Source organism: Pollicipes pollicipes, unplaced genomic scaffold (assembly GCF_011947565.3).
Source record: "Pollicipes pollicipes isolate AB1234 unplaced genomic scaffold, Ppol_2.1 Scaffold_3087;HRSCAF=3621_pilon_pilon_pilon, whole genome shotgun sequence".
NCBI lineage: Eukaryota > Metazoa > Arthropoda > Thecostraca > Pollicipedomorpha > Pollicipedidae > Pollicipes > Pollicipes pollicipes.
Genome location: NW_023596225.1, coordinates 23,314,660 through 23,337,004, shown reverse-complemented (window position 1 = coordinate 23,337,004; position 22,345 = coordinate 23,314,660). Strand labels below are relative to the sequence as shown.

The 22,345-nt window shown below is 57.6% G+C and overlaps 1 protein-coding gene across 1 annotated transcript; it reads right to left on the bottom strand.

Annotated features, from left to right (window-relative positions):
- Nucleotides 1–1,501: 1,501 nt before the first annotated feature.
- Nucleotides 1,502–20,433, bottom strand: LOC119114875 (coiled-coil and C2 domain-containing protein 1-like). Its single transcript, XM_037238936.1, has 10 exons — nt 20,399–20,433; nt 19,800–19,941; nt 19,115–19,228; nt 17,728–17,921; nt 17,327–17,470; nt 16,724–16,899; nt 14,943–15,063; nt 12,722–12,873; nt 9,582–9,675; nt 1,502–1,549 (listed from the first exon to the last, which is right to left on the bottom strand). The coding sequence occupies exons 3-10, from the start codon at nt 19,116–19,118 to the stop codon at nt 1,517–1,519; spliced, it is 918 nt and encodes a 305-aa protein (XP_037094831.1). The 5' UTR covers nt 19,119–19,228; nt 19,800–19,941; nt 20,399–20,433; the 3' UTR covers nt 1,502–1,516.
- Between the last annotated feature and the right edge of the window lie 1,912 nt (nt 20,434–22,345).

Here is a 22,345-nt window from a genome sequence, read left to right as displayed (position 1 = left end):
CGAATACTTGTTTTTGTTTCCTTAGACACGTATGCACCTGAGGTAGTTACTCTCCGTTCACTAACTTTTTGGGAGCTGCCTGTTCACGCTGGAGTGATTCCGTAGACCTTTGGCCCGAGCACGGGTCACCACATCCGAGCTACGTCCACCGTGCAAACACGCCAGCTCGGGCGACCCCGCTCCCCCCCCCCCCCCCCCACTTCCTCGGCTGAAAGCAGTCTGATGAAATGTTTCCGAAGCATGGCCTCGCCGCCCCGGCCGCTGGTGCCACCTGCTCCTCGGACGCGGCGCCGAGGACCAAAGGGCGCAGTAGGGCGCGCAGCCGCCGCGCTGGTGCCGCGGCCGGAGCACACGAACAGCGGCGGTTTGTGGGGCGGCGTCGCACGCTCCGCCCCGCCTGTGACGTCTACATGGGAAAATCACGCTGTTTATTCTCGGAAATAAAACAGAACAGAGCATTTTTGAGGCACGCTGTTCCAAAACGAACATGAGGCAGTCATTTTCTTGGCTCCCCATAAGCGGTAAAAGCAAAAAAATAAAAAATGGAACTAGCGAAAGTGATCATACATTGAAAGTGATCATACATTTAACGGCGGACCGTAGCTAGTAGCCATCGCAATGAAGCGCCGAATCCACTGACAGGAAGTCTCTGGCAATGCCAGTGCTGACGAAAGGAGATCTGCCATCCTTCTGCTGCATACAACGCCGTCTTGCATACGGTACTGTAACAGGCTATCTGACATTTGCTAATGCACTGGCATTGCCAAGTTTCCATGCATCGTCGCGTTGCAAGCGCAGCGACATCTCGTACACAATACTGATCAATCTAGGTCATTGTCACGTGATCGGAACGTGACGCTAAAGCAGCATGCGGGCAAAGGACGACGAGATAGAACCGCATGAAACCAGACATGTCCGGATTGATGCGGAAATATCCGGCATATGCTGGACAGGTCGCACAGGATAAGCATATCGATGCATACATGCGCATGGGCCGAGGTCAGATACCGGGCACGATGCTATCAGAACATTTGTTAATTCACATATCTAAATAAAGCCTCTTAGCATAAGGTGTGGTTTTTAGAACCGTAACCCTCGGTTTACAGACTTAATTCAATTTTTTTAAATACATTCCAACCCCGCGTATCCGAATCATCCGCTCTAACATCTACCTACCCCGACCCACTACAGCCGACGCTGACGTGGGTTTTCAAAGAAGTCATGGACGCGTACCTTCCAACAGACATGGGCGGGCTTGCGCGTCACACGGCGCGCCCCAGTGGGATGAGCCACGTGAGCTGCCCGATGCATGACGCAAGAGACAGGACCGCAGCCAGCACAGAGACGGCCTCCTACCCCAACCGGACACAGAGAGGCGCTCGGTACCTGCCGGGACCGTATCGACGGTCGGGTACACAGACCCCCCCCCCTCCCCGCTCTCAGCTGCTAAGTGGACGGCGATAAAGTGGCTCGATTGTACGTGTTGCGAAGGGCTGCCATCGGCTGCTGCGTGCTGTCATGACCTCAAACTCAGCGACGGCGTGGAAGGCTGCAAAAACACAACAGACAGCTAGCAACGGGCGTCGGTAAAAATCTTGACGGTTAGTTTTAATGCAATCAAATATAGCCATTCCTGGGAATTCCTCCCGATTAATCCATGCCCGAGACAGTGGACGGGAAAACTGATGATAATCGGTGTAAATCCAAGGTGGGCGCCTTCACACCACTCAGTTGAAGAGTAACGGTGACCAAGGTTAGCTGGCACTCATGCGAGAAAAAAAAGTCACATATTTGGCAGTCAGCCAAATCAAATTCAGTTGCTACTATCTGAACGCAATGACTATGGTCACGTACCAGAACCTTGGTTGCTGCTCGTTACTAGAGTAACCTACCATGCTTCCTCCCAGGATCCTTGGAAACTAATGTTCACGGCGTACTAAAACGGAAAGCGGAACAAGAAACGGGGCATTCATTAACACACTTGAGACGCAATTATCTAGCAATCCTGAGAGAAAATAAAATAGCTTTGGAAGGATACATTTCGGCCAGATTCGGACCAGCTTAACTTGGAATTTCATGCCCCACGGGAGCACTTTCGTCTTCGACCTGCGAAGGGGCCTCATCAACCCAAAAACTCGAAAACCAATCGAGCTAGAGCCGAGAGAAAACAGCAATGAAAAGCTCTCGCCAAATTACTTCACGCAGATGTGACTGAGCAGTAGAGGATCTGACCTTAACGACAGCACGGAAGACGGTGTTAAATAGCTCTTGGAAACCTCTTTCAGATTGGGCAAAACGAAACCTCTTCCAGTGTCACATCTTAAAATATCGACATATGCCACCAGTGCTATGTCATGTTAAGTCAAATCGGTGAGTCACTGTCGCGTTGAGCCGTCCGGTTATACCAATAACTAGACAAGTCAAATCAATGGGGAAAACAGCGTTGGAAAGACCTTCCAAAGCTGTAAGATATATCCAATTAAAGTTTAAATCGTATGGCCTTCAAGGGGTCAAATCTGTTTATATAAGCATAAATTTTAATCTACCCTGACCTTATATCAAATGGGAGATCGGATGCACGCCGTTCTACCATTTCTATGGAGCGCCAGCGACTGCAGATGTCATATTAGCGCCCAGGGGCCATGGCGTGGCCGGGATTCGAACCCGCCCCCCGCCCCCTCCATGAGGGGTCCAAGGAGCTAACCACCCAACCATTACGCTTCAAGCTTGACCTTGGATCACCTCACCTTGCAAAAGCAACCAGAATGTCAGTCAAACAGTTAGGCAGTGTATAAATGAGAAACGCAAGGCTGTTTTTATTCAGATATTTCAGCTATGGTGGGGCAGAATTCTCTGGCCGCTTTCGGGCTCCGCGATATTCTTCTTCAAATTGTGCGGAAACCAAAGCCGGAGTATCTGAATAAAAGCAGTCCTACACCGACACCAAAATGTCCAGCTAAAAAACCTTAGCATATTAGTGAGAAAAACAGTTTAGGAAACATCTTGAGATTGCATTTCATGCGAGAAATGAGTGACGCTTGTCATTCTTAACAAAATGCCACCGATATGACCCCACCGATATATAAATCATGAGCTGTCGACGTCAGCAATATCCAAATTACACAACATATGCCGAAAAGATGTCAACTAAGCAATCAAAAAACTTAACACCATGCTCAAAACCGTTCAAAAGTTATTCCGGAAAACCATCAGGAGGGCCTCTGAGCCCCCACCCCCGGCGTCGGGCAAGAACTGACTACAACGGTACATAGGACGTGCCTTCGAAGGTTGCCGCCCGCTGGTTTCCTGGACTGCCAAACCGTTCCGTCCCGGGTAAACACAGTCGGCTTTTCTCTTGGGCCAGAGAAGCCTCGCGGATGCATGATGCAACCGAGGGGGATGCCGAAGCGCGGTCCGCACGTGAGACGTCAGCCCGGTCGCCCGTTCCTGAGTCGCTGGCGGCGGTGATGCGGCTACTCCAACCGCACCCCATCAGCGTGAGAGTACGGCAGAATTTCAGCGGTACCTCCAACCTAAACCGAAATGTAACGCGGACCGAACCGGACGAGCTCGAATGGCCAAGGCGACGGCAGATGGCGCCAGGACTGGCGCGGCGTCACTGAGCGGGCTCTTCGTCAACAGCGCACACATGGAAAAAAACGCATAACGTTCAAAATCCCCACATTGATCACTCGTGGGCGCATAATTAAAAAAAAAAACTTGACCGGTGCGGCTTGCATCCCGCTCATGCGTGTTAAAATGTAGAACTACCCTCCAACTCAGCTCCTGCAGCCGAACGAAAGGAAGACTATCAAATCGAACAACCCAGCCGCCATCACTGGTCGAGCAGCCGGCTAGTGCCATGTCCTACCATTTGACCAATTTGAGGCGCAATTATCGCTCAAAGCTCAGAAATACTCCCTGCCCGCGTATGAACGAATGCTCGTCTACAGACAGTAGAAGGGCACCCATGCCCGTACACTTGGCGTGAAGGTTTCTAACGGCCCGAAAGCCTAACTCCATCGAAAGGTCAGAAAGGTCCGATCTTCTCACCGGACTGAAAAACCATTCGGTGGCTGAGGTGCGGACTGAAGCCCACCACCACTTCCCGACCCCACCAGTGACGTCACGACACCGCCTTAGCCCCGGCCGCCGCCTGGCGTCTGCGTCAGAGCGCCGACCGTGCCGAGAGGCGCAGCGTCGGCGCGACCGGCGGCCGGGGCACGCCTGCACCACGGCCGGGGGCGGGCCGGGCACGCGGACGGCGCGTGCCGCCTGCGCCGCGCCGCCGCCACGTGGCGCGCGTAAACACGGCCGGTAAATGCAGCCGCGCTCGGGGGCTGCAGAGAATGGGTCACCCCTGAAATGGTGCCATCGCAGTCGGCGCAGTTGAGATCGGCACCGGGAGTATTCGTATCTCTCTGGGTCGGAATAATCCCGGAATACTATTCGTATCTCTCTGGGTCGGAATAATCCCGAAATACTATTCGTGTCTCTCTGGATCGGAATAATCCCGGAATACTATTCGTATCTATCTGGGCCGCAATAACCCCGAAATACTATTTGCATCCCTCTGGGTCGGAACAATCCCAGAATACTATTCGTATCTCGCTGGGTCGGAATAATCCTGGAATACTATTCGCATCTCTCTGAGTCGGAACAATCCCGGAATACTATTCGCATTTCTCTGGGTCGGAACAATCCCGGGAATACTACGCGTATCTCTCTGGGTCGGAACAATCCCGGAATACTATCCGTACTTCTCTGGGTCGGAATAATCCCGGAATACTATTCGTATCTCTCTGGAGCCAACTCAAAAGCGTGCCGTGTCGCCAGGAGTCGGAGGTGGCTTCAACCTCATGCGCTTAGAATCGATCTCAATTGGTTCCGCTGTGGCCGGACGAAACATTCCTTCGTCCGTTTTGCGTTAAATTTAGTTAAATTTGCGTACAAATTTGCGTTGCGTTAAAATTTAAATGGTCCGTTAATCCTTTACAGGACTGAGCGAGTGTTGTATGACAGAGTCTACCCAAAACTGGATCCGAACGCTCCGCTCCACGCAGCGTCATGCACCGGGGCACTCCAGCACCGGCCAGCGGCCCGATCTCTCAGCAGCTCGTGTTTGGGTCCACGAACAGCTGCTGAGCCCGCCTGCTGCATCGACCCCTGGCTCAGACCGCCGCACCGCCGCCGCGAGGGCCCCGGCGGCCCACGCGGGGCCGCGCCGTCTGACGGCCGTGCACGCGGCCGCCGCGTGATGGTCCCACTCGGCAGGTGCCGGTCCGGCCTGGGCGCCCGAGCGCCGCTCCCGTGACGCGGCGGCCACACGGCTGGACCGGTCCCGGCGGCGGCACGGACCCGTGACCGCCGGCGGACCGGTCCCGACGGTGGCACGGATCCGTGACCGTCGACGGACCGGTCCACCGAGTAGACTGCCGGCAGGCGCAGCGGGGTGTCAAGCGGCAGGCGTGGCGAGGATCCTACGCACGCAAGCGACCGGTTTTGGAAGGGGTCCAGGGTGAATGACATGCCGACCTTGGGGCATTTCTTATCAAATTACCTCGGCATACTTACGCACGTTTTCAACCACGTTCATCAACGCTTGGTGGTGCGGCGAAGCCTGATTACCAGAGCTACTTAACGCATATCCCTTTTTATTATCCATTTTTATTGAGTGGCACGCGCGGTCGTGTTTGATAACCTGACCACTGCTGCTCTGCGCCTGCCTAATGGCCTGCGCCGCCTTCCTGCCTAACAGTCGCGTCCACCGGCAGCGGCAGCCAGCGCACCGCGGCATCTCTCGGCTGCTGTGCCGGGTCGGCAGCTGTGCCATGCACACGAGGCGTGTGTAGATCTGACCCGAAGCGCCGACTGATCCCAGTTCGACACCGTAGTACCCTGCACAACGGGGGCAGCCAAAACAAACCAGAGCACGTGCGTCACTGGGCGCACATGCATCGACTAGCCATACTGCGTCACACTTACAACACCACACGCGACACCTGTTTACGCGGCACCGGCCGCACTGATTGCTCGATGCAACATGCAGCTGACGGAGCAGCTCGCCAAATGCATAATTCACCCGTCGTATCAGATACCAGCACAGCGCCGTGAGGTGCGCTGAAGCAGAGCGGGTAAGGACGTGCCATCTCAATCTGCCATGCCATCTGCCGTCGACCAAACCTACGCAGCACCGTCCCCCCCCCTTCCCTCCCCCCCCCCCCTTAGCCGCTCCTGGGAAGATGCTGAAGGCTTTGCGTACTGCGCAGTATCCGGACAGCGGAAGGTTTTCATGAGAATTGCTTAAAGGTTGCCAGCGGCACATCGCTTCCAAACGGGTGGGTGCTTGTCGAAGAGAGAGAGAGGGCTGGAGAGCATGAGCAGGAGCGGAACATGAGCGGGAGGGGGAGCGAGAGCGAGAGCGAGAGAGGGCGGGGGGCGGGAGGGAGAGGAAGTGAGGGAGAGAGGGAGGAAGAGAGAGCGGGAAAGTCGACAAGTTCATTGCATCGATGGGTAGCTTTAATTCCTATCTGTCTTCGCTTGCATGTTTCTAGCACGGAGGTACACGGCACAGATTGTAGACACACTAATCAAACATCTTCACAAAACCGTGCGCATAACCTACGCAACTGACGTGGCCTTTAAACCCGAGAAGGTCATGAACAGTTATGTCTAGATCTCCCGTATTTTTCTCTAGCACCCGAGAACCGTGAGCTTCATTGTGTTATATTACGATCCTTGCTTACATGCATCCAACACTGCAGAATGTTGCATCAACGTCAACTTCCTCGGTCAGCGAGGGAAGGCGCATTTTGTACCGCTTGCCAAGCAATCAATACTTTGTTTACTCAGTCACCACGTTTCTGCACCACCAGCCACCTTGAGTCGCTAAGGTGAAGGTTCACATTTTCCATCGTTCTTAAACACGCAAGTCTCACACAAAGCCCGTAGCGCTCGTCACTGGCTGGTTAAACAGAGTACAAGGCCTTGCAGGATGCCCCCGTCACCACATATATACTGAATACGGGTGATACTCCGTGCAGTGACGCACCAGTAACAGGATGTCTGTGAGTACTTGCGTGCGGCCTTTCGCCTCCTTCCCTAAAAAAACGGCGCAAAATGACCTCGACTGTCAGCGCAACCTTAAAGGGAGCGTGCCAATTTATTCGCGCTTTTCGCACATTGTTAGACCAGGCACGTCCAAAGTGATGGTTACTACCATTTTGCTCGAAATCGTTTTAAATAGCTCAGAACTTTGATTTGAAGTAGCAGCCCATACGGGAACGTTATACTACGGCTTTGATTTCTCTCCTATGGAATCGAGCACGATGGCTCTTTTCGAAACGCAATTTGGCGTTGGAAAATAGAGATCAGAACAGAGAAAAAAAATCACATGGTTTATAGTGACGCACTGGTTCAAACTTCAACCAATGCGCCTCTTGGTAACTGGCCCTTGCCGCCTGCTGTGCCAATCACAAACGTCTATTCGAACTGACGTCATTCATGTCGGTAGATGTGCCCCCGTAAGCCCGCAGACTCGCAATGTGCGGGTTAAAACATCTCAAATGTGGTCACACTCCGCCGTCGTCATGACGACCGCGGTCGCGACAACTGCAGTTTCGCGGACTCGGGGTATACTCTGAGGTTACCAAGAAAGGAAGAAGTGCAGTGCTGTTACAAAGTGTTGACAGCGCAATTGGAACTCGAACTTTTATCAGACATATTTGGTCCCGAGGTTTTACCAGAGTATGCTTTTGAAATATGTCGCAAAAGTGGGCCACTCTCTTTAAGCCAAAATGAACATTCCCTGTGAGCGGCAACAGCATAATTAACGCACCCCCTCACTTCCCAGCTTGCGCTTAAGCGACAAAACTGCTTCTCCGCTAGAAACAGCCCACACAGACGGCAAACACGTGACCTGACCTTCATTGACACGACCTGGTGTCAATCATATGTTTTGTAAACAAACCGGGTAGGACAAGCAATGACGTGCTGCGCTCAACTTTCGTTTTCTGTTATTGCCCTAGGGCACGCCAGGTGCAAAATCGGTAGGGGTTAGCAACCGTCATAGAAAGGTGCGCTGCGCTGCGGAAAGGGTGTTTTCCCACGTTGTGGAAGGTGGCCAACTTCCCCAGCGGACGAAGGTCAGGGGTGCTTTGTAACCATTATGAAATGAAACCATATTTTGACATGATTTTAGAAGAGGTCGGGGCGTCTTAAATACTAGCGGCAATCACCATACGCAGCATGATCTTATTGGCCATTGATATGCAGAACTGGCGCTGGCCGACGCCACCATAGTCATCATACAGTCACAATAATTTTTATTGTTTTAGCCTCGACGTGGGCGCAATCGTCTGTATTTTTGGGCGCAAATAACCAAATTAAATCATGTCCAATATTATGAATGTATGCAATGATTATTTTGTCAATAAAATAATTCACTCGGTTCGATCGATCGGCAAGAACACCGGCCTTCTAACCTATCCGCGATGGGGTGGGTGGTTTCGCGTTACTTAAACGTTCGCCATTTTGCCCTGGATGGGACGGCCTGCGGGTGCTGACAGAGGCCGTTCAAGGTCACGTGAGGTCAGAGGACAGGGCGGACCATACCGAGCATTGCGCAAGCTGAACTTTCGCCACAAAATTCTGCCCTTCAACTGGGATTGCACGATCGGATCGGGTAAGGATTTAAACAAGCACCGCTTAGCGCGAACATTGACCCCAGAAACCCATCCCATCAAAATGTTGGTGTTGGGTGACTGAAAGCCCACCCCTTCCACCCACACAAGAGCGCCTGTTCCCTTGAAAGGTGCCCCGTGCGCCACACGTGCCGTCCTCCAGTGAGAGGCCGCTGCCCACCGCATTAGATGCATCAGACAGCAACCTCGCACCGGGCGGAAACACAAATAGAGGCTGCGGAATACAGCTCCGCTGTACAATCCGTCCCGGCAGCACCCCACCACATCAGACAGCAACCTCGTACCGGGCGGAAACACAGATAGAGACCGCGGAATGCAGCTCCGCTGTACAAGCCGCCCCGGTAGCACCCCACTGCGTGCGTGGCAAAAACTCCTCCGGGACTCAGTGACCATTCCGGATTCTCATCCATGGAGGAGACGGATTGGAGGAAATCAGCAGGCCGGCTTCAGTACTGCTTGGGAACCCTCCTGGGTCACGATTACTAACAATCCTAAGTATTCAATACACAACTGTGGGGAGTGAGCGGCGGCACCCTTCCATCACTGGTATTCGAGGCAAGTTTATTGAGAAAAGACAGACGATAAGCGAAGAAAAGCAAATACGTAAAATGAAACGGCCTAGCTGAAATAAAAGGGGCATTCAATCACAGACACGTACCTATGTTTGAAAGCGGGGAGACCCGCGAAATACCCAATCCTCCGCAAGCATGAAAGACATCGGGCGACGCGAATGTAATGTGATGCTCTCTAAATTGAGAAGACGGAAAGAACAAGACAGCCTGGGCAGAGAGAAAAGAGGCTCCAACGGCGAACAAAACATTATGACTCGTGGGGCGTCGGAGAGAGCGCGAGCACGCGCAGTACGCCCGGCGTACTCACATTGTAGGCCTTGTGGACGACGCACTTGTCCTGCAGGTCCTCCAGCTTGATCTGGGCGGTTCCGATCAGCTGGTCCGTCCAGCCGAATAGATGACTGCAGGTAAAACAGCACCATGAACAGCGGCAGCACCGCCTGCAACGTGACCTCACGTCACGCGACCAGCTCGGGGCCCGGCACGGACAAGGCCAACGTACAGCAGCCACAAAGGCCATCGCACGGCAGACATATGACCACACCTGACATATGCCCATGTGACCGAGGTTCGGTATAGACATACTCGCACCCAGCGCGGACAATGTACAGCGGTGTCCCTTACGTGAAGCAGAGAGTACCAGCAATCAAGACCACGCTTGATGGCGACATGGCATCGATGGTTACCTGTCACAGAGGTACCTCGGGGGATCAATACAAGCTGGCGGGGACATCAGGACGGGTGTGAAGCAGTCTGCGCGCTGCTCACAGGCACGTGCAGAGTCCTAGCTGGGGTCGGAGCAGCCAACGTCCGGTAATCGGACGGCAATTGGAAGATGCAAAACCTGTGTGAAAAGGTGTGGAGAACGCCAAACGCGCAATGTGTGGCCTACACCGACTTGAAGGAAAGGCATGGTTCACCCTGCTCGGCATCATTCGTACTGTCCTGGTTGCTCCACAGAGCAAAAAGAGCAGCAGCTAGGCGCTACGGGGACCGCTGCCCCGGGGATATTGACAGATCCCGGACCGGACGGGGTCCGGAGCGACTGTGGACTCCCTCCCACGCCCTTCGTTTTCGCGCATCGACCGGGACAGAAGACAACGTGACATACAGTTGACTGCACGGCTGCGCACCACCCCCGGACACGCGCGCAGTGCTGGAGAAATTCCACTCCGCGTCTCCGTTCAGGTAGTTCCGTCCGCTACCCGCCATCGATCCTCGGCCACGTGCACGCCTCGGCGGAGGCCTCCCCCCACTTAAATACGTAACCCTCCGTACACAGGAGAGCGGCGTGGCGTGCGCTGTTACCGTCGTGTCGGGACCTGCCGCACGCCGACCGACGGCTCGTCGCATGAGAGCGTAATGAGCTCGCTATCGAGCCATGTGACGCCGAGGACCTCCGCCGCAGGGCTCGCTATCGAACAAGGCGCAGCCGAGGACTGCCGCCGCAGGCTCGCTATCGAGCCAGGCTTCGCCGAGGACTGCCGCCGCAGGCTCGCTATCGAGCCAGGCTTCGCCGAGGACCTCCGCCGCAGGCTCGCTATCGAGCCATGTGACGCCGAGGACTGCCGCCGCAGGGCTCGCTATCGAGCCATGTGACGCCGAGGACTGCCGCCGCAGGGCTCGCTATCGAGCCAGGCCTCGCCGAGGACTGCCGCCGCAGGCTCGCTATCGAGCCAGGCTTCGCCGAGGACTGCCGCCGCAGGCTCGCTATCGAGCCAGGCTTCGCCGAGGACTGCCGCCGCAGGCTCGCTATCGAGCCATGTGACGCCGAGGACTGCCGCCGCAGGCTCGCTATCGAGCCATGTGACGCCGAGGACTGCCGCCGCAGGCTCGCTATCGAGCCAGGCTTCGCCGAGGACTGCTGCCGCAGGCTCGCTATCGAGGCAGGCGTCGCCGAGGACTGCCGCCGCAGGCTCGCTATCGAGGCAGGCGTCGCCGAGGACTGCCGCCGCAGGCTCGCTATCGAGGCAGGCGCCGCCGAGGACTGCTGCCGCAGGACGCGACGGTGGCCGACCAGTGATTGGCCCAGGCCGGCCGCAGACGTGAGCTGACCACCGATCAGCCAACGGCAGCATCGACGGGCTGTGGCCCGGCAGCCAGCGGCCAGAGTGGCCAGCCAGCATCCGCGTGATCGTGCCTCGTGCGCATCTAAAAGTTTGAAAGTAGATCTTGTACGCGCGCCCAACCCTCCTCAGCCGTGTAAGCGATGATAAATCATACCAACTAAGCGAAAATCCCGCAGAGGAAAATTCACTTCCCCAGTCTGCTCTACCGCTAAACGCCCCGGATACCGGCGATATACACGAGCTCTCTGTACATCTGAAGCGAATTTACGGGCAACTTTACAGCGCACGGCCGCCATGCACTTCGCACATTACATGCTGCATAACATCACATAATGGTGCCTAATAACCGCCGCGTAAGATTACAGGATCAACACCGAACAACGGAAGCCTTACAAAGCCAGCCGCAACTGGCTTACTTCAAAGAGCATAGGATTAAAGGGAGTGCGTCTGGTGCGTTGGAGGCTTGAAACTACGGCAGTTGCATAAACTGTGTTTTCCCATCGATGGCATCCATCACTGTATGCGTCGTACGGCTGCGAATGCATCTATCTTAGGAGAAGAACTGCATCAAACAACGGGACGAAAAAGCCCATTAACTGCGCATTGAAGGCGCACAACAAATTCACAGAAAATCAAGCTTCCATTCATTCCATACGCCACTGAGCACATCCAATTTGCCTTGAAGAAAAGCGTCTTTACTTCATTGACGACTGAAAACATCACAATCACAGAAAAGAATAACGGCTTGTCTTTCCCTCGTTAATGATGACTTCACTGCGCAAAATGTGTTCTCGTTATAAGCAAAAAAGGTCTCGAACTTTGTGGTCGAGGGCTCAGCACCATTTACGTAAAGTAGTACAGCAATCTTGAAAGATTACGGTTCGAAGTTACCGTAATCTGAGCAAGTGCTTACGTGTATATCATATTTGTTTTGACTTGGACAATAAGATACTCTGAAATAATAAACAGTCTGATCTAAGTTAGCCATATTTGATGCTTGCTTCAATTAACTAAGTTAACCATATTTGATGCCTGCTTCAATATCTTCCACTGTGGAACCTTCTAGCTAAGCAAAGCATTGCATCCCTTTCTCACTTCCTTGTCATCAGCCAATCACGCGTGCACTTATAAGCCCCACAGGGACACGCCCCACCACGGCTCAACTGCGGCTGCAACTCACACCGCTGACGCTACGTCGCTACGGCCTCCCAGAATGACGCCACGACCCCCCAGAATGGGAGTGGAACACCAGCAACAGCTTCCCAATGTGCAAAGCAGCATAACAATCCCATACTCCAGACACGAAACAGCCAAGCTGATCGTTGCTCGCGGCGGAGCGTCTCCGCCTCTCGCTGGCCTGCGGCGGTCACGCACTCACCCGCGCTCCCAGACCTCACACTTGATACTCTGGCGGCGGAAGATGCGCATCATGGAGCGCGAGCTGCGGTCGATGGCGATCAGGAACTTGGCGTCGTAGTCGGGGTTGTTGGTGTTTCTCACCTTGCCCGTCTTGTCGTACGTCGGCGCCTCCTGCTCGGCAGACAGCCCGACACGGGGTTAGGTTTGCGGGCTTAATGTAGCAATGCTTGCGATGAAGTCGTGCAACGCATTGGAGATGCGGTTTAAGTTCGTGCCATTCTTAGTGTGGAGCGCCGAAGCGCGCGTAACTAGTGTCGGGCACACAACACGGTTACGTGTTGCGTGTCCGACCCTTTCTGAATTATCGAAAAGCGACGAGGCAGTGGTCGCAGATGCTGAAGGAGATGAGGCCCATAGCGCTACCATACAAAACGCCACGAGCGATCATCGGCCGAGGAGAGTTTCACCATCATATCCACGCAGATGTCTGCTCATCAGTGCACACTCAATGACGACTTATTTTCTCACACATAGTCGATACAAAACGTTTCCCAATGGTCCGCAGCCTGGGCGCCCAGCTAACGCATCAGAAGTGGCAGCGGTCGCGGCAGCTGACTCATAGTGACGATAACAAAGCACAGGTGCGGCCGCGGGCGCACACAAAAAGCGTGCGATATGAGGGGGGCGGGCCGATATGCGCCGTCATCGGGGGTGAGCGCCACGAGCCTGTCGTCACGCGGGTTCAGGGCTGTACGACGGGCCGCCGGCCTGGGTCAAGAGGGCACGTGGCACGGTTCGGCCGCGTCACGCGCGGTCACACCAGTCCGGGTGGGACGCGGACACAGCTCCGCGGTCGCGGCGGGTGGCATCGAACCACCGCGTTTTGCCTGCCCCTGCATCAAATGAAAGGAACGGCCTACCGTCTAGCTGTTGACAACGCGGCAGCTGTGGCAGAAAGAGCAGCATTTGAGCAGAGCGGCAAGGCTACTACATGCCGTAGCGTCCGGGCCTTTTGACTGCAGGACGAAACGGACTTCGGTTCTCGCTTCAAATATCGCATCAAAGTGTGATACTGAACTCCGTCATGTCATTTCCAGCGAGACTGTGGTATTCAAGGCTGACGCGGTGTGGGCTTGTGGTTGCAAACCGTGTGACTCGGAGAGCAGCGGCGACTCCAGCCCGCGTGAGAAAGCTGTCAAACAAGGCCGGTCCGCACGGACGTCACCGGGGACTGACATAAACAGCCAAATCCCTGCAATGCCCGCCCTCTCGTCCCCAGTTACAGGCATCTGCAGCCTTCCGGCCTCTCCCAGTCTACACAGTTCTCCGCAGCCTCTCTGAGTCTCCGCAAGCTCTCAACGATCTCTCCGAGTTTCCGCACAGTTCTCCACGGCCTCCCCGTTAGGGGAGGCCGTGGAGAACTGGAGGAGAACTGAGTCTCTGATGAACTGAGGCCGCGGAGAACTGAGTCTCCGCACAGTTCTCGGCAGCCTCCCCGAGTCTCCGCACAGTTCTCCACAGCCCTCCGAGTCTCCGCACAGTTTTCCACGGCCTCCCCGAGTCTCCGCACAGTTTTCCACTGCCACCCCGAGTCTCCGCACAGTTCTCGGCAGCCTCCCCGAGTCTCCGCACAGTTTTCCACAGCCACTCCGAGTCTCCGCACAGTTTTCCACTGCCACTCCGAGTCTCCGCACAGTTCTCGGCAGCCTCCCCGAGTCTCCGCACAGTTCTCCACGGCCTCCCCGTGTCTCCGCACAGTTCTCCATAGCCACTCCGAGTCTCCGCACAGTTCTCCGCAGCCTCCCCGAGTCTCCGCACAGGTCAGGCCAGGCCGCCACGCGACCCCGTATGAGACGCCACCGGCCGTCCAGGCCGCAAGCCTCGGGGCACGCAGTGGGTGCTTGCGAACGTGTGTCGTGGTGTCTCCACCCAGTCCATGTCGATGAAGTGACCAGCTCAGACCTTAGTGGTTATTGCGTTGCATTAAATTGGAAAATGGCACGGCCGCTCAATTCCGCAGCCCGACAGGAAGACGCCCACTCCGTACCGCCGGACCCACGTCAATGCATGCTCGGTTCGCTTAAACGCGGCAGTAAGCATTCCACTTACGTGTTGCGAGGCATACACCCCATGCCGCCCATTGTCTAGCAAAAACTTGGCCAAGTGTGAACAAACGCGCGTGTGTGCGTGTGTGTGCGTGTGTGAATTTGTGTGGGAGGCTCGCCGAGGCCAGTACCCACCTGGGGCCAGGGGAACTCCCACTTGACGTATGTGTCCACGTCCTTGGGGTTGGGCACGTTGTAGTTGATACCGCGCACTATGGTCATCTCCAGGTCGTTGCTATTCAGGTCAGTGCAGGCTCTGCAACAGAAGGCGCCGTTCAGCGGACCGTGTTGAGGCACCAGGGTGTTCTCAGACGGACGACAGCTTAGCCCTGATATGACAAACACAGGAGACGGCCGAACGGAGGAAAACCAAGCCGCATTCCAGGAAACAGCCGGCAAAAGTACGACGTGGTCGTACTCTGCGACTCATGCCACTGCGACCGCGAAGCAAGACCCAGAGACTCTGGCAATCCGGTACAGGTTGAAGGTGCCACAGCTTGTCCAGGCATATCTTTAAACCGTCTTCCAAATTATTTGCACGGGTGACTTCAGGTTCACAGCAGAGCTTGTCGTGTGCGCCCTGGGCCGATCATTTAGGTGGTGCTGATCCGGTTCGCCGAATCCTGTCCGCAGGCTTCTTGCCACAGAGGACCGCTGGGAGTTTCACAGGCCGTGCAGCGCTACAAGCCAGCCGTCCCGGGCCAGGCTGACCCGTCGCGGACAGCTGTCAGCTGACATGGCTGACGCGCCGCGGACAGCTGTCAGCTGACATGTCTGACCCACCGCGGGCAAGTCAGCTGACATGGCTGACCCGTCGCGGACAGCTGTCAGCTGACATGGCTGACCCGTCGCGGACGGCTGTCAGCTGACATGGCTGACCCATCGCGGGCAGCTGTCAGCTGACTCCTCCAAGCCAGTCGGACCATGTGAAGTGCCCGGTGCTGGGTCTGCACCCAATACCCCTGATTGACGAGTTCAGAACGTTCCCCCTACACCACGGAACAGGTGGACAAAGTGAAGCAATACCAACAACGCGACGCGATCGCATGCATACATGCCCACCACTTGAGTTATATTAAGCACGGGACCACCATCAGCAGTGGCATCGAGCCCGAACAGGCTTCAAATCGGTGCACGCCCAACTCGCAAGAGCACCAGCCAAACAGGCAGCTAGCGAGACCAGCAGTCGCTTCACCAACGGCCACGTATAATGCGCCCTCCCGCTCCACCGATCCCGCCCCCAGAGCGACGCCGCCCCGCACCTTCCCCACCCCACCGCCAGGGGCGCGCCGGCGGCCCGTGCCGGCCCGCCAGGCGCCGGACTGGAACGGTCAGACGGCGGACAGGAGCGGAATTCCACGGCGGCCGGCCCGGAGAGGTCACTGGGAGCGCGCGCGAGTGAGACGCCGCCGATGTTTGCCGCGGCCGCTACTGACGGCCGAGGGCCGCGCCGCGCCACAATAACAAACAGGGCACCAGGTCGGGAACGCCGGGTGCCCCCCTCCCCCAAGCCGCTGAGGTGAAAGTGCAGCGTAGTAAGGTGAGAATGGGAACGTGGCGCGGTGAGAAGAGGATCTCGCCTTCACCGAAGCGGAACACGCGCGGAAATGAAGGTCGTAATGCCACCTGAGGTTTGTTGCCGTGGAAAACGTACGAGCGCCAACCGGACGGCCCCAACACTGCTCTGCTGCGCCGCGTTTTATTTCATGCGGCGCTAAACGTCAGACGTACAGGACGATGCGCTCATAGAGCGTGGGCACCTCCGATAGTCTTCCCCCAGTTCGCGCCTCGTGGTGTTCAGCTCCAGGCCCAAACAGACAGCAGCCCCGTCACCTGCCCCACCGCACACTCCAGAACTCGCCAGCTCTTCACGGAGACGCCACGTCTGCGGCCGCATCAGCACGCCGACCACTCACTTGACGATCTGGAACTCGCGCATCTCGTAGTGGAACTTGGGCACGAAGTCGCCCCGACGGAATGCGTGCCGCAGCGCGTCCAGGTCCTTCAGGCTGTTCTGCGAGAAGCGGTCGAACTTGTTGGCCTGCGCCACATCGCCCAGCGCCTGGTAGTGGTCTCGGTTGGTCTGGCACATCTGAAAACGCGCCCACCAAGACTCAGGGCCAACAGCGCATGTTGTTATGGTCTGGACATGGGAGACAGTTTCCGGCCGACACTTCTCGATACCACTATGCCATGTCCAGAGTTCCGAACGGCAAGCTCTACCCATGTTGCGAACGGTTAAATGATGTACGCCGTACTTAATTAGCATCTTGGTTGCAGGTTACATTATTATTCTGAAAGGATGCTCAAAATATGAACACGTGCACTGCCTTTACGATCTTGTGCGTTTGAATAACGACCGCCGCATGCTTTCCCATAGTCACACCGCATCTCTAACAAGCGTCTCCAGCCCTCCACAAACGGGTGGCCGCTGCGGGCGCTGCGTGAGGCAGCCGTGAGGCGCGCCTGGCACGTTGTGCGGGCGCGCCGCTGCTCCTGCTGACACCACCACCACCCACCGTGGCCTGACGGATCAGGCTGGCCTCCAGCTTCTGGAAGAGCTGTGTCAAGTCTTCATCCTGGCCGGCCTCCATCACCTCATCCCTCGACAGCACCTCGAAGTCGGTGGTGGCCTTGGCGCGATGCTGGGGCGGGATCGGCAACTGGAAGCGGGCCGACCGAAATCAGAGCACACCCACGCCGCAAGGTAGGGTGGCAAAATACAGCCACGCGGCGCAGCGAGGCCAAGACACAGTCACAACGCCGAGCACGGGTCCAAACTCCCTGCCGGGGTCCGGCGACCTAGTCTACGCCATCCACGGCACCCGCAACGCTGACCACAGCGCAGCCAGTTCCGTCCACAGCGGCCACGATGGCTCCCTCCGTCGTGGCCACGCCGGCCGCGAGACCGCCCTCTCACCGAGTCCATGTTGACGGGCAGACCGCTCTCGGTGGCCTCCAGCAGTGGCTCGAAGCCCTTGGCCGAGCGCAGGTACTCCTTGGCCGTGGCCATGTCGCCCGCCTTCTTGGCCTGCAGCGCCGCCTGCATGAAGAGGCGCCGTCGCGACTGCAGCAGCGCCATCTGCTTCTGCTGCCGCGTGTGCTGCCCGACCGCTGCCGACACATACGGGGTCCGACGTGCTGCCGTCAGGGCTGGAAGAAGACTGTTGCAGACAGCCAACGGCTGCTTTCAAATGGACAGAGGAAAAAGACAGGAGCAAATGGAATGGGGGAGATGAAATACGGATTGATCCGAGCACAGATCATGCTCGATACAGCACAGCCGCCACGGATTTCGGGGGAACTAAGGCTTCCAGACTACTTGGTAGAATCTAAACAACTAAATCAGCAGCGTACGTGTCCGTGAGCGTGTGCGTCTGTGCGTCCGGATCTATTGGCGAGACGCACAGCGCTGACAGCCACACGGATCGCCGAGCGTTACGGTGCGTATATCTATCCCACGCTGCTGCGCAACAAACTGGCTTACAAATGAAGCTTATCTCCCATGACCCACACACGTCGCTGGTAGCCAGCTCATCACAACCGGTTCCTGTCACATGTCCCGTCAGCCAGAGATGGAATCAGGCATAAAATCCTATGAATGACATTGAATTCGTCAAAAACAATGCAACATCCTATCGTTTATAGAACGTTCCCGGCCTTTCCATGCCTTTTGAACGGCTCAGCTCCGTCGCTGAACCAAGCAACACGGCCAGCGTCTGACGGTCCGAGAGGTCCCCCCCCCCCTCCGCACAGCAGCAGCTCCTGGCCGGGCGCACTCACACATCAATACATAGTCCCACCAGCTGCGGGTGTGGACGCCCCCTGTCCCCCTCTCCGCACAGCAGCAGCTCCTGGCCGGGCGCACTCACGCATCAATATATAGTCCCACCAGCTGCGGGTGTGGACGCCCCCTGTCCCCCTCCCCGCACAGCAGCAGCTCCTGGCCGGGCGCACTCACACATCAATACATAGTCCCACCAGCTGCGGGTGTGGACGCCCCCTGTCCCCCTCTCCGCACAGCAGCAGCTCCTGGCCGGGCGCACTCACACATCAATACATAGTCCTACCAGCTGGGGGTGTGGACGCCCCCCTGTCCCCCTCTCCGCGCAGCAGCAGCTCCTGGCCGAGCGCACTCACACATCAATACATAGTCCCACCAGCTGCGGGTGTGGACGCCGCCCCCCCCCCCCCCTCCGCACAGCAGCAGCTCCTCACACATCAATACATAGTCCCGCCAGCTGCGGGTGCGGACGCCCCCTGCCTCCCTCTCCACACAGCAGCAGCTCCTGGCCGAGTGCACTCACACATCTGCCGGGTGACGGTCGGCTTGGAGCCGGAGGGACGCGGCTCCGGGTCCGGCTGGGCGGCGGCGGCCGGAGCGGCGGCCGAGGCGCCCTCGGTCGGGATCGGCGCGAACCCTGCCGACATGCGGCGCCGGTCAGGGCGGCGTCATGGCACCGGCACGGGCGCCGCACACCGAGGCTGGTGACGGGATGGGAGGCGATGCCACGCCCACAGGCTTGGAAGACATAGCTGCCAGGTAAACATAAACAATAGCATACGTCTGGTACGTGACAATGGGCACAGTCGTGCATTTATGCATAAACATTTACACAGCACATGTGTATTTGCACTACGGCTTGTGGAAGACCACGCGAGCAGACTTGCAGCGGGGAAATAGACGCACAATACACAAATATACACAACATGCTTAGCGCCCAATGTCTGCAAACACATCCAGCAAGGCATGGAACGTCCGTGCGCCGCCTTGTCCGGCCTCCTCTCCCGCACGCTAGTCCTGCCGGACACGTCAGTGCGACAGGCTGCAGCCCTCCGCCCGCGCCACCACCGGGCCCCGATGCCTGCGAGCCGGTCTCGCGCACCGGCAGCCCGGTCTGCAGCGATCCCACCGCATCTGTTCATCCCCGGAGCGTCTGACTCTGGTGAGATGTGCTGACCCGACAGGCACAGGCCGCGGCGTCCGCTCACCGGGCGGCGTCGGCAGCTCGTCGAAGGCCACCGGTTTGCCGGCCTGGTGCCGCCGGATGGCGTCCGTGTACTGCTTGCAGATACGGCCGAACCGGCGCGCCTTGCTGCCGTTGCCCGCCTCCTTCGCCTCGTCCTCCTCTTGCTGGGGACGGAGTGGGGCGAGTCAGGCACGAGCAGGAGGCCGCGTCCGGGCTGGCACGTGATGGGCCGCCTACGTCACGGCCAGCTTACTTTAATGTGCTCTTCCGAGGCGCGCTGCTTGTCAGCAACGACCGACGACTTGCAAACTGCCTCGAACAATGTTTAGTTATGCTTTAACGATACCCGATTAGCTATCGACGTAACCTACGGCAAACCGTCCGATAACTAGCTACCATTCTAATGGCGGCGTACTTTCTGGTATCTAGATATGCTAACATCGCAGATCTGGGCAAATGATTTGCAGCAAAAGAAGCAGAGCAACATCACCACTCCCAGTGCCCGCACGACCCAAAGCAAACAACGCAACTCTTGTTTTCACTGCTCCAAGCCCCATGGTCCCCGCCAGCGGCCTGCTCCGCTCCTGCGGCAGCCAGCGACCCCGCGCCAGCCCGGCCCACCTTGTACCGCTGCAGCCGCTGCTCGAGGGCTTCCAGCGCGGTGGCGGGGGGCGGCGGCGCGCCGTACAGAGTCGGGTCGGCCGGCGGCGGCCCGCCCTCCGGCACCACCACCGGCTCGTCCAGCGGGATGCCGCCGCTCGTCGAGCCGCCGCGCCGCATCGGCGGCCGCGGCGCCGACGCGGCGGCGGCGCTCGGCGGCGGCGGAGGCATGTCGCTCAGGTCCACCGTCTCGCCCGCCTCCATCGCCGCCAGCACCTGCTCGAACGCCTGCCGGGAGGGGGAGGGGGGCACATCGACGTCACGAGCGGACGGCTGTGGTCTGCAGGGGGGGGGGGGATGGGCCACAGGTGCAGGTGCAGCGAGTCGCACAGCCTGCGCACACATTAAGTGCAAATGGCAGGCAGGCGGAGGAAATTGCGATAGGCGGGGAAAGCTGACTCCCAGATGATGATGATGATGATGATGATGACGATGATGATGATGATGATGATCTGGGCTTTGGGACGCACCGACTGCGTTGGTCATATGGCGCCCAAGATTCCCAGTCTTGCATGCATGGGAGTGAGAAGGCGATGCACAAGTAAAACAAATGGCATGAATCGCTGCAAATAACTGATGAACTAGCTGTTTAAGGCGAAAGATGACACTGCAGAATGAATACGAGACAACTGGCATCGCAGGCAAATAACGCAATGCACACCAAACACACCAAAGTCAATGCATGGGTCGCATACGCTGAGGCCCAAACCTCACATATTGCGTCCAACCCCAAGACAACAAAGTGGCGAGCTACCGCACCTTGACGACGCGGACGTACTGCAGGGCCGTCCCCTTGTCGCCGGCCTTTTTGGCCAGCACGGCAGCGTGCTTGTACTGGCCCAGCCTCTCCTGCACCTCAGCCAGGCGCGGGTGCGGCTCGGCGGCGGCGGCAGCGGCGGCCGGCTCCGGGGTCTCGGCCGGCTCGTCAGCAGCCTCGGCCCGGCGGGCCACCTTGGGCGGAGACGGCTGCTCCGGCGGCGTGGCTGGCGCTGTGACGGGCGGCAGAGGCCGGTCAGCGGGGGTGGCGTTACAGCTCGGGAGCTCTGGCCCAGCAGTGGACCCCACACACGGCGCTCACTGCCGCCCGCGACCCCCACGTGCTCTCCAGGACGACGCGCTCGCACATAACAGGCACGGACGGCAATGACATTGGAAGAGACAGCACCCGTAACGATGGCCAGTACCGATCGTGCCGAGCAGATACCAGTCCCACTGAACAGCCGATCTCAGCTGCAAGCCTTAGCGCAGTACGACATCACTGTCTCCCCAGCCAGCGGCAGCTAGCCAGGAGACTGGTGCGCCACTGACCCTGCTCCGCCGGGCCGTCCTCCGGCTCGGGGGTGCTGTGTGCAGCCGCTGTGTACACCGGCGGCGGAATGTCCTCCTCGTTGATCGCCCGGCCGGCCTTCGCCTTCCGCAGCATGTTCTCCAGCGTCTTCAAGCCACGCCCGAACCTGACGGCGAAGAGGCCAAACGGTCACCGCTGTATACGCAGTTTCCATGACACAATGTTGGTATCATTCGAGACCGGTCCTAAATACGCGAGCAGTGGACTGAGCTCGTCGGTGGCCTTAGTCTGCCCTGCTGACAGCAGGAAGGTGGGACATAGGCACGAAGTGTTCAGTTCACGCTACAGGCTCTGTGCCAGACAAGAACAACTGCGACAGAACAGTTTTAGACCGCACTCAGAGGCCTCCAAACCTGATATCGACATATCACCTCTCCGGAGACCGTACCCAGCGGACCACGAGCCCGCGCAGTTATCTCTAGTCCGGTGGGCGGAATGATGGAGTAAGCCGGGTGGATTGTTACGCCCCCCCCCCCCCCCCCCCCCCCCGGTAGGGTCTTAACCGTTCCGCTCACCGGCGCGCGCGGCTGCTCTGGCCCGCCTCCTTGGCGTTGGCCTCG